A 12,807-nucleotide genomic window follows, 5' to 3' on the forward strand; every position below is an offset into this window, starting at 1 on the left:
TGATTTAAATGCTTAGGGATATTTGTTCATGTTGCAAGCTCAAACTATCAAAAAAGATTAATTGTTTAAACACAATATTTTGATAGGTTTATTTTTTAAATTTTGGTTTCTGATGTTTGCAAAAGAGGTGACAAAGTTTTCACCAAAGCATCAGAAATGGCTTTCATTAAAGAATATAAAGTTACCTACTAGTCATCCTACTAGGAATCCTTGGGCTGAGATTTTAAATAATTTAGTTACAAAAATAAATTTGCTCAGGAATTTTGTTCTTTTTCATCTACAAAATATGATTAAAAATGACAGTTGGCAACAACAACTGTAGATGTTTTATTCTGGCCTAATTATTAAGAACTACAGCACCAGCAAATGAGCTTCCTGTGTGCCCCAGATAGTCTTCTAGTTTAGAAGGTACAAACAATACACTATTTAGCTTTAATTACTCAGATTTACTAATGTGCTCCTTTTATCCTCAGCACTTGGGCAAACATAGCTCCTTAAAGCTATGAGCTGGCAAGCAGGTAGCACTTGGGCATCTGTGGGCTCTGCAGAGACTGGCTTTGAAATGCTGCCAGTTGCTTTTGCCATGTATTGTGCAGGACCCTCCTTTTCCCTCTAGCTGGACCAATGAAAAAAGAAACCCAAAAATAACCTGTGAATTTTCCATGACAGAAAATCCTGGCTTGCTTGCAGTATAGTAGCTGATCAGTCTAATCTAATAATCTTTTGAACCATGTGGAGCTGAAGGAGGCATTAGTGGGTGTCAGAAGGCCATACTGCCATCTGATAATTAATGAAAAGTGGAAAATATTCTGGCACCACTCATCTATTCAGTACTATTTTATAACTGCAATTAGCCAGAGTATGAAGAATATGTGGCTGTAAATTCAACTGCTGAGTACAGAATGAATGCATTTCTTTTGTTACTCTTAATGATATTCACGTGATTAACTTCTGGGGTGACCTTAAAACTAAGTTCATTAGTAAGAGTTAGCCTGTGTCTCTGCTGGAGTTTTACTATTTGTAGCAAGCTGAGTTTTCCTACTTCAGCTACCAAAGAACAGGCACAGGGAAGGCAGGATAAAGGCAGTTCTGTGGAGTGTTGCAGTTGTGCTGCTTTAACACCTCCCTCCGTTTCTGCCTCTTAGGCTGTTTGTTCACCTAGAGCTTTGTTCATAGTTCTGCTCATTCAGTTACGTGGTAACTAAATGTTATCTTCATGCTCAGAGAAGAGAAAAATGGTTCATAATGTTCTGGTTGGCATAAGAAAAAGGTCCTTTTCTGAAGTTATGAATGCAATAGAAGGCTGAAGCCTGTTCCTCAGCAAAGAATAGGGAGTACAGTATGTCTTGCCTCTCAAGTGGCACCGAACCTGGAAGAAACAGAGGCTTGGGACAAATACTGACAACTTTGCAAAATATCAGTGACATTGTAAAAGATTAAACAGTTGAAGGTGAGTACACTTTGATTGGAATAGACAGAATGAAAAATCCTGCAAAGTCTCAACCGTGAAGCTCATACCTTGTGAAATTGTAATTTGGCACAGTTTGTGGGGTTGGGAAAATACACAAGAATCTGTTTAATTCTAAAACAAACTTCAAGTCTTTCCAGTTACTGGAAAGCAGGGCTTAAAAAGTTAATCTGATAATAATGGGAAGTATTTGAAAACTGAAGACAGGTGCTATTCCATATTTCATGGGGTTTTTAGTTGCATAGGGTCTGATTTGTGGGGTTTTTTTGAAAAGTTATTTTTGTAATCCAGACTATTGCTTCTCATTAGCTTTTTTGTTTAGTAATTAACTAGCAGTGCTACAGTTTATTAAGGAAGAAAAAGAATAATTAAAGCATAATCTCTGACCTATGAGTCTTATTTGAGAGTACTGGGATACCCAAAATGTCCTACTGTCAAGTGAGGGTTCTGTCAACGCATCATGAGCTCTGAGTACGATTTTTGTATTGATACAGGTATTTCAGTCATAATTTTGCAATGTTTTCCAACTGAAATTTCCTTTAAAAATAATGCAGCTTATATTTGTCACTGTAGTTGCATACTAACAAAAGCTCCATGTTCCTAAACCTAGACAGAGGAAGAAAGAGATTAAGTATCATTTGCTAGTGTGTCTTTTAACTCTCTCTTTTGCTGTTGTAAACTTGATATGTAATGTCAGCCTAGACACAAAAGAGTGACTTGAGGATGGAGTTGCTGAATGAACTTGCTTTTAGTAGTGTAGCCTTTCCATTTATATTTTAGTGTAGTTTGCTCTAATGAAATGTCACAAAGACACTTCAAGTTTGGATTTAAAAAATAATTCTGTCCTTCAGAGCAGTTACTGGTAATCAAAGAGGTTTTATGAGTAAACTGTTTCCTAGTTTCTCATCTAATTTTCTCTCTGTTACTGGTACTCTTTCCTTCTAACATGTATTTGCATGCTAAAACTGCTATGGGGCTTTGACCTTTGTAGAAATTAATTTTATCACTATTCCTGTGTTTGACTGCTGTAGTTTTGCTTCAGCCTGTATTTTTTTCCTTGCCTTTGGTCTCAGCATCTGCGGTAGCAGCTTCCAGTGTTAGCTGGAAAGCATGATCTTGCCCACTGTGGCCCTCCAGAGACAGGACATATTCCAGGTCACTGTGTGGATGCATTCAGAAGTGATGCATAAGCAAAGTTACTCATATGAGGACAAGGTCAGTGAGGTGAGGGAAGCCTTTGGAACAGGAAGAGCAGGAAAGGTGCTCGATGGGAGCTTGAACAAGTTCTCCAGGAAGGAGGGTCTAGCACATTTATGTAAAGGGAAGCCAAATGATGAATCAGCATGGGATATAGATTTCAGTATAATAAACTGAATTTTGGAGAGTATCAAATGACCTATCCAGAAGGCAAATAACATTGATGGTGAGAAGAGATAAGAATATGTCAGATAAATGAAACAATACATTATATTGATTGAACTTTTTCTGGTCAAGGCTTAGTCAAATGCTTCCTGGACCACCATAAACATTTTGATGTTTACATATATAAAGAGGTTTCTTCTACCAATTCACCTTAATTCTGTTATTTCCTTGCTAATTAATTTGAATGTAGGTCTGCAATTATGGATTGCTTAAATACATTGCCATGTGTGAAATGTGAAAGCAAGAGTTTTGCTTTCAGAACAGTGCCTTTAAATGTTTAATTTATCCTGCTTCAGATTTTTGGATAAAAAGATGTGGTGGTGGGGTTGCTTCACTTCTGTTAGCATTATTTTTGTGGGTTACAGTGGACAGTTTAAGTAGTGTTCTTGAGCTGTCTATGACAAACAGGTTAATGACTAACGGGAATGAAGTTTTTCATTGGAAATACACGTGACTTTAATGGCAAATAGATGTGGACCTGGTAGTAATTGTATGTTGTCATATATCAGAAACACAGAAATGAAAATGGATCTCTCAAGTGTAAGCCACACAGCAGAAATGGGTAGCAAGTTTTATACCAGAACTTGTGAATTTCTTTGTAAGCACTAGTTTTAACTGTGTCAGTAAAAGGTAAAAAATCTTCTAGACTCTGGACGATAAGGTGGAAGCAAAACAGCACTAAAATGATTTATGTTGGGAAGGTTAGAAAAACACCCACAAGGTCACATGTATTACAGTCCTAGTGGTTTCTACAAATATACATTTTTCAACATGCTTGAGGAGACATTTGTTACAGGATTTGATTAATGAATGGAAGGTCTTCTGTGTGGTCTTGTGTCTCCCAGGGGAATTCCCTAGTCCCACTTCTGACACTGTTTTGCCCATTGTTTCCTCTCTTTGTGTTGCAGTTGTGTGTTAGTAACAGCATGTAGATTTTACTGTTGGATGAAATACTTCCATATTGGAAAATCAAAATATTAGTATGTCTGTGACATTCTGTGTAATGAACTGCAGAACTGAGACTTCAAATGTTTACACTAATACTTGTGTTTCCATGGCAGCACCAAACAAGAACTCCTTCCCTCCTTCTTGGAAGGAGATTGCGATTGCATTACACTTAATTGTTTCTGAAGTTTTTCATTATTTTATTTATGCCATGATTATTAGAGACTGTGAAAATCTGCAAATGCAGCTGACTCCAGTTGAAGCTGCTGGAATACAATTGAAAAACGTGTTGTTAATAACCGTAATAACTTTGCTGTGGTAATATGGATGATGTCCTACACCTGAATGCCAAAGTAACTAATCTTTAGGCCAGCTGTAAGGCTTGATAGGATGTTCCAGAACTGAACTGCTTTAGGTTGGCAGCACAGCTTCTGAGCTTCTGATGTCATCCTGGCATTTAAACTTGTGTTTCCAAGCTGTTTGCCTACCATAGGCTCAAACATCTTTAAAAAGACCTAATAGGACCATCCTTTTCTACTCTAGAATGCAATAACTCTATTCTTGTTTATTCTATTTCATAAGCTGCTTTTATGCACAATGAAAAGTGAATAAAATATCTGAAAACACTTTAAAGTGGAAACTTTAAAGTCTTATTGGTGGATAATTGGTATGTTTATGTTAAAAATTAAATCCTTATGCCTTTTGTGTTCCTCTTGATTAAATATTTGTGTTGTTGAGGAATGAAAACCAAGAAAGATGTTGAGATAGCATAAAAGGTAATTAAGATTTATAGCTAGTGTGTATTCAGGTTCTTCTTACGCTTCCATTTTCCTTATGTTGGTACTTCTCCTGACATAATTTGGATACCATCTACATGCTTTTATTGAACTTTCATCAAGCTAAAAGCTGTTCTTAATAAAAATGAGAACAAGTGCCACTTTAGCAGATTCAATGTATCCCACTTATACTTTGGGTCAGAGTTTTTGAATCTAACCATGTTAAAAATTCTGTAGGGAAACTTTGTGTCCTTTAATTTGCTGTTGTATTATGGCACAATTTATTTTTTTGTATTATATACTTTGATTCTGTGCTCCATAATTTATTGGAAAGGTAATATGTTTGAATTACATAAAATATGAAGATTGTTAAGATGCTGAACCTTGACATTTTCATCAAGGAAAACATAAATCTCATCTCAAAAGTAGAATGATTTTGCTTCAGATTAAGGAGTACATTGTTTTTGTAGACAATCTGATCTTGTGTTCTGAAAAACAGAAATGTTGGGTCTTATCAAGAGATCTGTAAGAAAAATCTCATTTATATTTTTCTAATACTGATTTGCCTGGTATTTTCAAGTCCTAAAGACAAGTTTCTTGTTGCATGGAAGCAGCTTTATTTATGTATTTGCCTAGAAATGGTTTGCTATCAGGTAGGGAGCCTTGGACACTCTGTATTACAGAAATTAAAAAAAATTTACTCCTTTGCTGTTCTGTTACTTGCAGAAGTGATTTCACCGTAACTACTGTTATGGATGACAGTATTCATAAACATCACAAAATATAATTAGAATGTAGTAAGTTGTGTGCACAGCTCTGCAGGGCTGGTGGTATTGACTTGTGTCACCTCAGTGTCCCAGTTTCACAGAGAATGTCACTATTTCAGATTTGCTCTTGATGGCAGTACTCAGAGCTCTGTGATGGAAGCAGGTGAAACTTGTAGAAATCTTGAAAAAATAACTAATTAAACAAAGCAGAATGGGTCACATGTGATCTGAGATAATCCATTTGGGGAAATTCAGCCCAAAATGTTGGTGTAGCTTGACTGTAAACAGGTTAGGTTTATAGAATGTTTTATGAAAGGTTCTTCCATGAACTCAGCATGCAACAGCCCTTTTTCCAAATTACTTGCCTACAAGTGGTATAGGCATAGGTAAGGTTTCTCTTGATAAATTTTATTTGAACTGCTGACTGCAACAACACAAAGCACAGGCAGTTTGAGATCCTCTTGAATGATGCATGCAAAGGAAACTGCGTGAAACTGATACTGTTGATAAATTTGCATGGCTATTCTGTACACTCAGCAGCCAAAGGAAGCTGGAGGCATTTTGTGTGGATGCAAAGGTATCTTTCTCAAATAAGCTTTTGTCTGCCTTATAAGAGAGTTGCTCTTAATCCTGTCCTGAGCCTCATGAAATGGTTCTGTACTTATACCACAGTAAGTGAACTCAGAGTAGGCCCAAGACCAGTCTAATAATTAGATAACTCAGCTTGTTTTACTGCTTATTTATGAGTCATCCTGGTTTATCTTAAAGTCATGTAAGAAATGTTGATTCTGTTATTGATGACAGTTGCTGTACTATGTTGAATAAATTCCTATGGAGTGAGTAATTAATTTCAGTGTACATCTAGTCCTCCTTTCATGAGACACATATTTTGTGGACACAAAATTTATCACTGTGGCTGGTGTGATAGTCTTCCTTTAACAAAGGTCAGTGCATGCAGTTTTTGATAAAGTTAAAAATACAGTTTTTCCTTCTTAAATTGTACCTTGTTTGTTATGTAATGCCATTCATAAAAGACTGAGGAAAATTCCATGGATTATTGGCTTATATGTTGAATATTGGTTTATATATTTCTTCATTGTTTTCCTCTAACTTCTAGTAATTAAATACTTTTGATCATCACAAATATATCCAGACTGAAAAACATAATCTCGGAATGTTCCAGGTTGTGAAGCTTCAGAGTGACAGTATCATACTGGAAGAGCTTTGCTCTTTATACTCCTCTGCTAGTAACTGTAATTTATACCATATGAATACCCCGTCTCTTCTTTCAAAAATTAGCTGTGTGCTTGTACTCTTGCACTACCTTTATATATATATATATGTGTGTGTGTGTATATAGATGTATGTATGTATATACACATATGGGTGTATGTATGTGTATAGCTAATTTGACCTTTTGGTGCTCTCCTGTTTTTAAGATCAATAAGTATCATCTTTGCTGCATTTCGAGTGGATGTATTTTTTAATCTTTTTTCTTTATAAAGACCCCTGCTCATCAGTCTACAGGTGTGTTAGATTAGTTCTTTCTGATCTAATTAGAGAGTTGGCCACACCTCACACATCCAAAACTGGATACTGTGTCCAGTTTTGATTCCTTCCACAAAGAAAATGTGGACAGACAGGCTGGGGGGCTCCAGGGAAGACCCACAAAGATGATCGGAGGACCGAAAACTGCCGTAGGAGGAAAGACTGAGAGAACTGGGTTTGTTCAGCCTTGCAAAAAGAAGGTTTAGGAGAGACCTTATCACCATGTTCCAGTATTTAAAGGGTGCTTACTCCCTTTTAAAAGAAGTCACATGGAAAAGAGGAGGGGTAACATCTACAGGTTTCTCCTGGGGACATTCCAATTGGTCACAAGACAATTTTTCACAAAGAGGAACAGTCAGCCGTTGGAAAAGTCTTCCCAGGGTAGTGGTGCATTCCCCAACATTGGAGACTTCTAAGATTTGGCTGGGCAGGCTGCTGGACCATCTTGTCCAGAGAGTGCTTTTGCCAAGAAAGGTTGGACTGGGTAATACTTGTGGTGCCTCCCAACCTGACATTCTGTGATTCCGTGACAGTGTTCCACAATCAAGGCTTCTTTCACTTTGGATACCATACAGTGCATTTCTTTCCTAATGATGTCTGCTGCAGCCTTACCAGTGATACAGGAAAGATAAGCTATCTTTCCATATCCTATACCCGGGCAAACGACAATAATAATAAAATTCTAAAGTCACTGAACTCTAATGATTATTCATTTTTTCATAAAGATTGAGACTTATCACAATAAGATAAAAACTTTACCTTTTCTTAATTTAATACAGGTTATCTCCACTGCTGCTTTATTACAGACCGCTAGTGCAACACTTAATACAATTTGTCCTTTATTAAAGGATCAATTCAATTGGCCCCAAACCATCTTTTTACTTGAAGGACAAGAATAATCTTGGCATAAGTAGAAAGTTCTTTCAGTTTGAGATAAGTTGGGGAGGGGAAACCAAAAAATAAACATAACAAACAAATCTGGATAGTTTTATCTTCTTGAAAAACATCAGAAACCTCTGTGTGTGTGTTCATACCAAGCTAGCATTCTGTGTATTAGTCCCATTGCTCAAATCTTTATTATATGCAAATATTTCCAGTAATTTTTAATTAGCATTTCCTCTTTCCTTACTGTCTACAGGGAATATGTGATGGATATTCCTGTTTTAAAGTTTCTTTTGTGTGTCTTATACCTTATAATGCATTATTTTCTCACTGAGACTGGATAGAATTCCTAGCTTGTTCCGTTGAGAGATTAAAAGACACCAACAGTGCTTGAAAGCTACCCTGTTCTCATCACATCAACTTAAAGCATCCTGGATAACTAACACAGGAATACTGCAGGTTAAAAACTGTATTGGGGGGATGGTTTCCATTTAAAATCTGTAGCAGATTCAAAGCCAAATAAGAGAAGGAGAATTTTCATGTTTTGTGATTATAGATAGTACATAGTAATAACCAGCTGGTTGTTGACATAAAAGCACAACCTGTATATGCAAATGATGCTCTCTTGGCTGTCATTATAGACAACAGCTTTAAGAATGATGCAGCAATAGGCAGTATTTGCAGCAGGGATGGAGGAGGTGTGTCCCTGATGCAGACAAAAAGAACAGCAACAAAAGAAAATAAGCTCTCGAGTCAGCATTCTAAACTCCATTGTCACTGCAGTAGCAGCTGCGTGTGGAAATGAGGCAAATAGAATTTGAAATGAAGAACTAGAAAAGAAATTGCCACTTGCCTGTATGGATGGAGACAACTATTGGGCCTGATTGCCAATTAAGTGCTCTGTTTTTTCTGACAGCTTTGATAACAGGTCAAAAATGTGGCAGGAACTGCTCTTGGCCCTATTCACTTCATGCTTTGTGGCTGCTCAGCCACTGATACTCCTCTGCACACAAAGAAATACCACGATGGTACCAGTTGTAGTTTGTATCTGTCTTATGCTGGATGTGGATAATTTCCAGCAGAGTCCAGTGAATTGTCCTTAGATTGAAAAAGCCATCTAGGCATAGAAAGCAGACTAGGACTACATAAATATTGTCGGTTCACATTAAGCATATTTTCAAGGACTAAAGAGAGGATCAAGGGTACTTCATCAGTATTAAAACAGTGTCTGTACCTACCCTATCCTGGAGCAGCACGAAATGGTTTCATGTAGGCAGAGACTACAGAAAGTCTAAGTGTCATATGAACACTCTCAGAGTACAGAGAAATGTTCACTGTAAATCTATATACCTTTCAACAAGTAGTCATAGTTCTGAGACACAAGTACCTCTGGAGGCTAAATCTTGTCAGAATTGCCTGTGCCCTGAGTCATCTTGGGTGGTGATGAGTCTGGGTGTGCAAGGTATTTATTAGCTTAGATAGAAGGTCCCTGTTTGTGGACTGGAATTGTCTGAAATGTCTGACTAGTTAAGGTGTTGTCTCTGAATGTTCAAATTCTGTCTCTCCTGAATGCCCGAACCATGATTGCAGTACTTCTGCTGTTTGATTGACCAGATAATTTACCCCGTAATGATATCATAGGCTATTTAAGGCTGTCTCTTCAGAACAGTTATTAGCTTTATTTTTCTGCATCATTCAAGAACAGATGTTTCTACTATGTAACTGAAATAATCAACGTCTTTGGAAATCAAAGATTGCTATTTTATGAAATGGAATATGACAGAAAATCTGAATCTTTAATCATAAAAGGGCAGGAGCAAAACTAATTGCATGCAACTGTGCAGAAATTTATAAGATCTGAGTCATGATAATGGTAAACAGTTAAAAACATTAATGGTGCCAGCAAAAATGCTGTTGTCTTTTATACTTGCATAGCTAAATATTTCACTTATGCTTTGTTATGCCATTTCTATATTTCAGAGGAGTGTCATCTGTTTGGTTTTTGGTGTTGTTTTTTTAAGATTTGAAGCCTGTTAAATTTCCTTAGTAATTTGCATTTGAATGTTTTCTCTTTTTTTTTGCCAATTTTTCCATAGTTCATTATTTCTTCAATTGCCACATCAGGTTCCTAGTGAAGATACTTGCACCTCCAGAATCATCTATGTGAAAGGTTATTCTTTCTGAATATATATTTTAATTTTTTTTTTCTTTTCAGTATGGAGACTGGTACATACTGTTAGTAAGCTTAGCAAAACAGGTAAGGAGGATTTTAGTACTTAAATAAGATCTAGTGACATGAAGGAAAAAGACTTAACTTGCCACCCACACTCAAGGCCATATCCTGTGTGACCCACAGCAGCAGTCCCAGTGGAGACACAGAAAATACTAACCCAAGTAGACAAGATCTATTTAGAACAGCCCACTGTTGTTTAAGAACTCTATACAGCATTTTGGAAGAAAATTTTCTACAAAAGGTGGGAAACAAAGGTACTGTCTCTCCTAAGGGCATGATTCATGGTAAAACCAAGAAGTCAGGTTTCTTCTTCTAGAGTCTTGTCCAAGCAGATAACAGTCCTCTTCTGCTAGTATGCACGATATTGGGGGAAGAAGCAGCTGCATATAGCAGATTTGAATATATTTATTTTGAGCTTGGTCATTCCAGGGATATGTTTTTTCTTGCTCTAAAGCAAAAGCACTACAGCAGAAGGAAAACTCAGGCAAGCTTAGAACAGCTTTGATGGAAATATTTATGTAAGGTGGATTTTAGCCACTTTTGGCGTATAAAGTAAGAGCAAAGATGAAACTTGGACATTTGGGACAGGCACAACCCCACCTGTAGCACCTTGTGCTCTCTCTCTTTCTCCAGCCAGGTGCTGCTCAGAGCTTGATGCAGGCAGGGTTGTCATGCTCTGGGTTTGCCTTGTGTATGCCAGTGGCACTGCACGGTGGAAAATGGCAAATGTGAATCTAAACTTGTGTGTTGAGACAAGTGCGTGTGACTTCTTTACAAAACTGCACTTACTACCAATAAATCTGAATCTTCCTCTTGTACAGGAGGCAGAATCTTTCACAGGAGTTTATCAACCCTTGTGAAGGCGCCTTCAGTTTTGTTCTTTTCTAAGGAGGTCAGTAGAGAACGATTCCCACTAAGACTCCAATCTTTGCACAGTAAAAGCCTTCATGCAGCTCTTTGACAGTGGTAGGAGACAACTGAGTATCAGAAGAGTGGTGGAGTTCAGGAGGTGGTACCTCCTGGGGCCGTTGTGGAAAGGCTCCCCAGCGTTCACTGACGGATTGTAGGCAGGTACTTGGAAGTGTCTGACTGAGGTTTATGTTGTGTAAGTGTTGGAGTGCTCAGTGCTTTGCAAGACTAGATCCCAGCACTAACCACTGCTTGGCAATGATACTGCATCTCACTTAGAAATTAATGTTTCCAAAAATTGTCTGCTGAAGTGTGAGGAGATTTTAATGCTTGAAAACCACTCAAGAAATGGAGGTAGGTTGCTGGCCAGTGCTTACTCTATGCAAATGAAAACATCAAATGTATGTAAACAGGGGCTGCTATTGTGATTTTTCACTCACTATTACAGTGGAAAGAATTGCTAGGTATTTGATGTACTTTAAAGTGTTTGTTATGTTTTAAGTGTGACAGGCCTGGACATGTCATTCAGGTCTGGTACCTCTTGTTGAATAGATCAGCAACCTGTGTGTCTGGAATTACAGCCTGCCTTATATCTTACCTCTTTATTATTATTATTATTATTAGGTATTAGGAATTGAGGACGACACCTCTGCTGTCTGAAGATGGAGAACAACATAACTACTGTATCTCGTGAGGAGCTTGAAGAGCTACGAGAAGCATTTGGCAAAATAGGTATATTTTAAATAAGGGAATCATAAGAATGTCATTACACTACAAAACTGTTTAGGATGTGTCAAAGAAATCTTTATGGATCACTTGGTTTTGATAGGGCTGTGTTTTCTCTCTGTATTGCCAGTAATATCTAAAAAATGTAAAGAGAATGTTAACATAGAGCCCCTTACTTTCACTGGAACTAGGTGTGTTAATTCTTTCAACTGCAGCACTGAAAACATACATTTTCTTGCAGGGTGGTAGCATTTTTTGTGTTATTGTATATGCTACATAATGGGTCTCAAAATTCAGTTTTTTGAAATCCTTAATTCTGAAAAACGTTTGATTAAGCTTCAGGTGTTATATATTGTCATGTTAGATTACTGACACTTGGTTTTTGCTTTACTTGCATGCTTAGGTGAACTAATAATTTCATGTATATAATCAGATTTTATGTTTTAAGTAAACAACTTGGAGATTTTTTTTAATCTTTGTAGCTAGGTGATGTTAATAAATAACTGTACAGTTTTGTATGCTTGACAGGATGTTTACAGATTAATCCAAGCACACAGAAATTGGAAGAAATTATATAGCAACTAACCCTTTCTTCCAGATTGCACTTCTGTTGTGAGTGTTCATATCTGCTTTATTTCTTATTTACTGCAGTTCTGAGGGGTGATGTGTAACTGTGCAGCTCAGGAAATCAAACAACCATGTTTGTAATCAGTCATGATGGGGGGAACGGGATCATTTTAGGCAAGAAGTCTCAAATGTTAGGAGTCTTTACTTGGTAAAGAAACTATTGGGAAGCTGTATGTTAGAGATTTGGAAAACCAGGAGTAGTATGTAGAAATGAAGAGGGAATTATTCAGGTTCTGCCAATACAGGTATCACGTGATGCCCAGTAGAGAGTCAGCAAGATTAAAATAAAAAGAACTAACTTCATGATAAATAATAGAACAATGAGCCCATTGACTCAGGATGTTGTTGAGACCAAACAAAGAGTAGAAATTCTAAAGGGAGTAAGATATATCCATGGAAGATAATTCATGAGTTGCTGTTAAACAATCATCAGGACATCTATAGCTCAAGTAGTTTATATCCTGCAGGTGCTGGAATGACAGATCAAGGAGAAGAACACTATAT

The 12,807-nt window shown here is 37.1% G+C and overlaps 1 protein-coding gene across 6 annotated transcripts in view; it reads left to right on the plus strand.

Annotated features, from left to right (window-relative positions):
* The window catches only part of PLS1 (plastin 1), a 40,673-nt gene that overhangs the window by 6,152 nt on the left and 21,714 nt on the right, over positions 1-12,807 (plus strand). For 5 of the 6 annotated variants that reach the window (XM_088060958.1, XM_005527066.2, XM_088060961.1 and 2 more), the window contains exon 2: positions 11,575-11,682. In XM_088060958.1, coding sequence (XP_087917084.1) covers positions 11,613-11,682 — 70 coding nt within the window. In that variant the 5' untranslated portion in view covers positions 11,575-11,612. Of the gene's footprint in view, positions 1-1,081; positions 1,451-11,574; positions 11,683-12,807 lie in introns of those variants that run through there. The other variant, XM_088060959.1, reaches the window with a different exon arrangement.

Source organism: Pseudopodoces humilis, chromosome 11, assembly GCF_049639895.1.
Source record: "Pseudopodoces humilis isolate 2021_Gansu_Grassland_sample_001 chromosome 11, ASM4963989v1, whole genome shotgun sequence".
Taxonomy (NCBI): Eukaryota; Metazoa; Chordata; class Aves; order Passeriformes; family Paridae; genus Pseudopodoces; species Pseudopodoces humilis.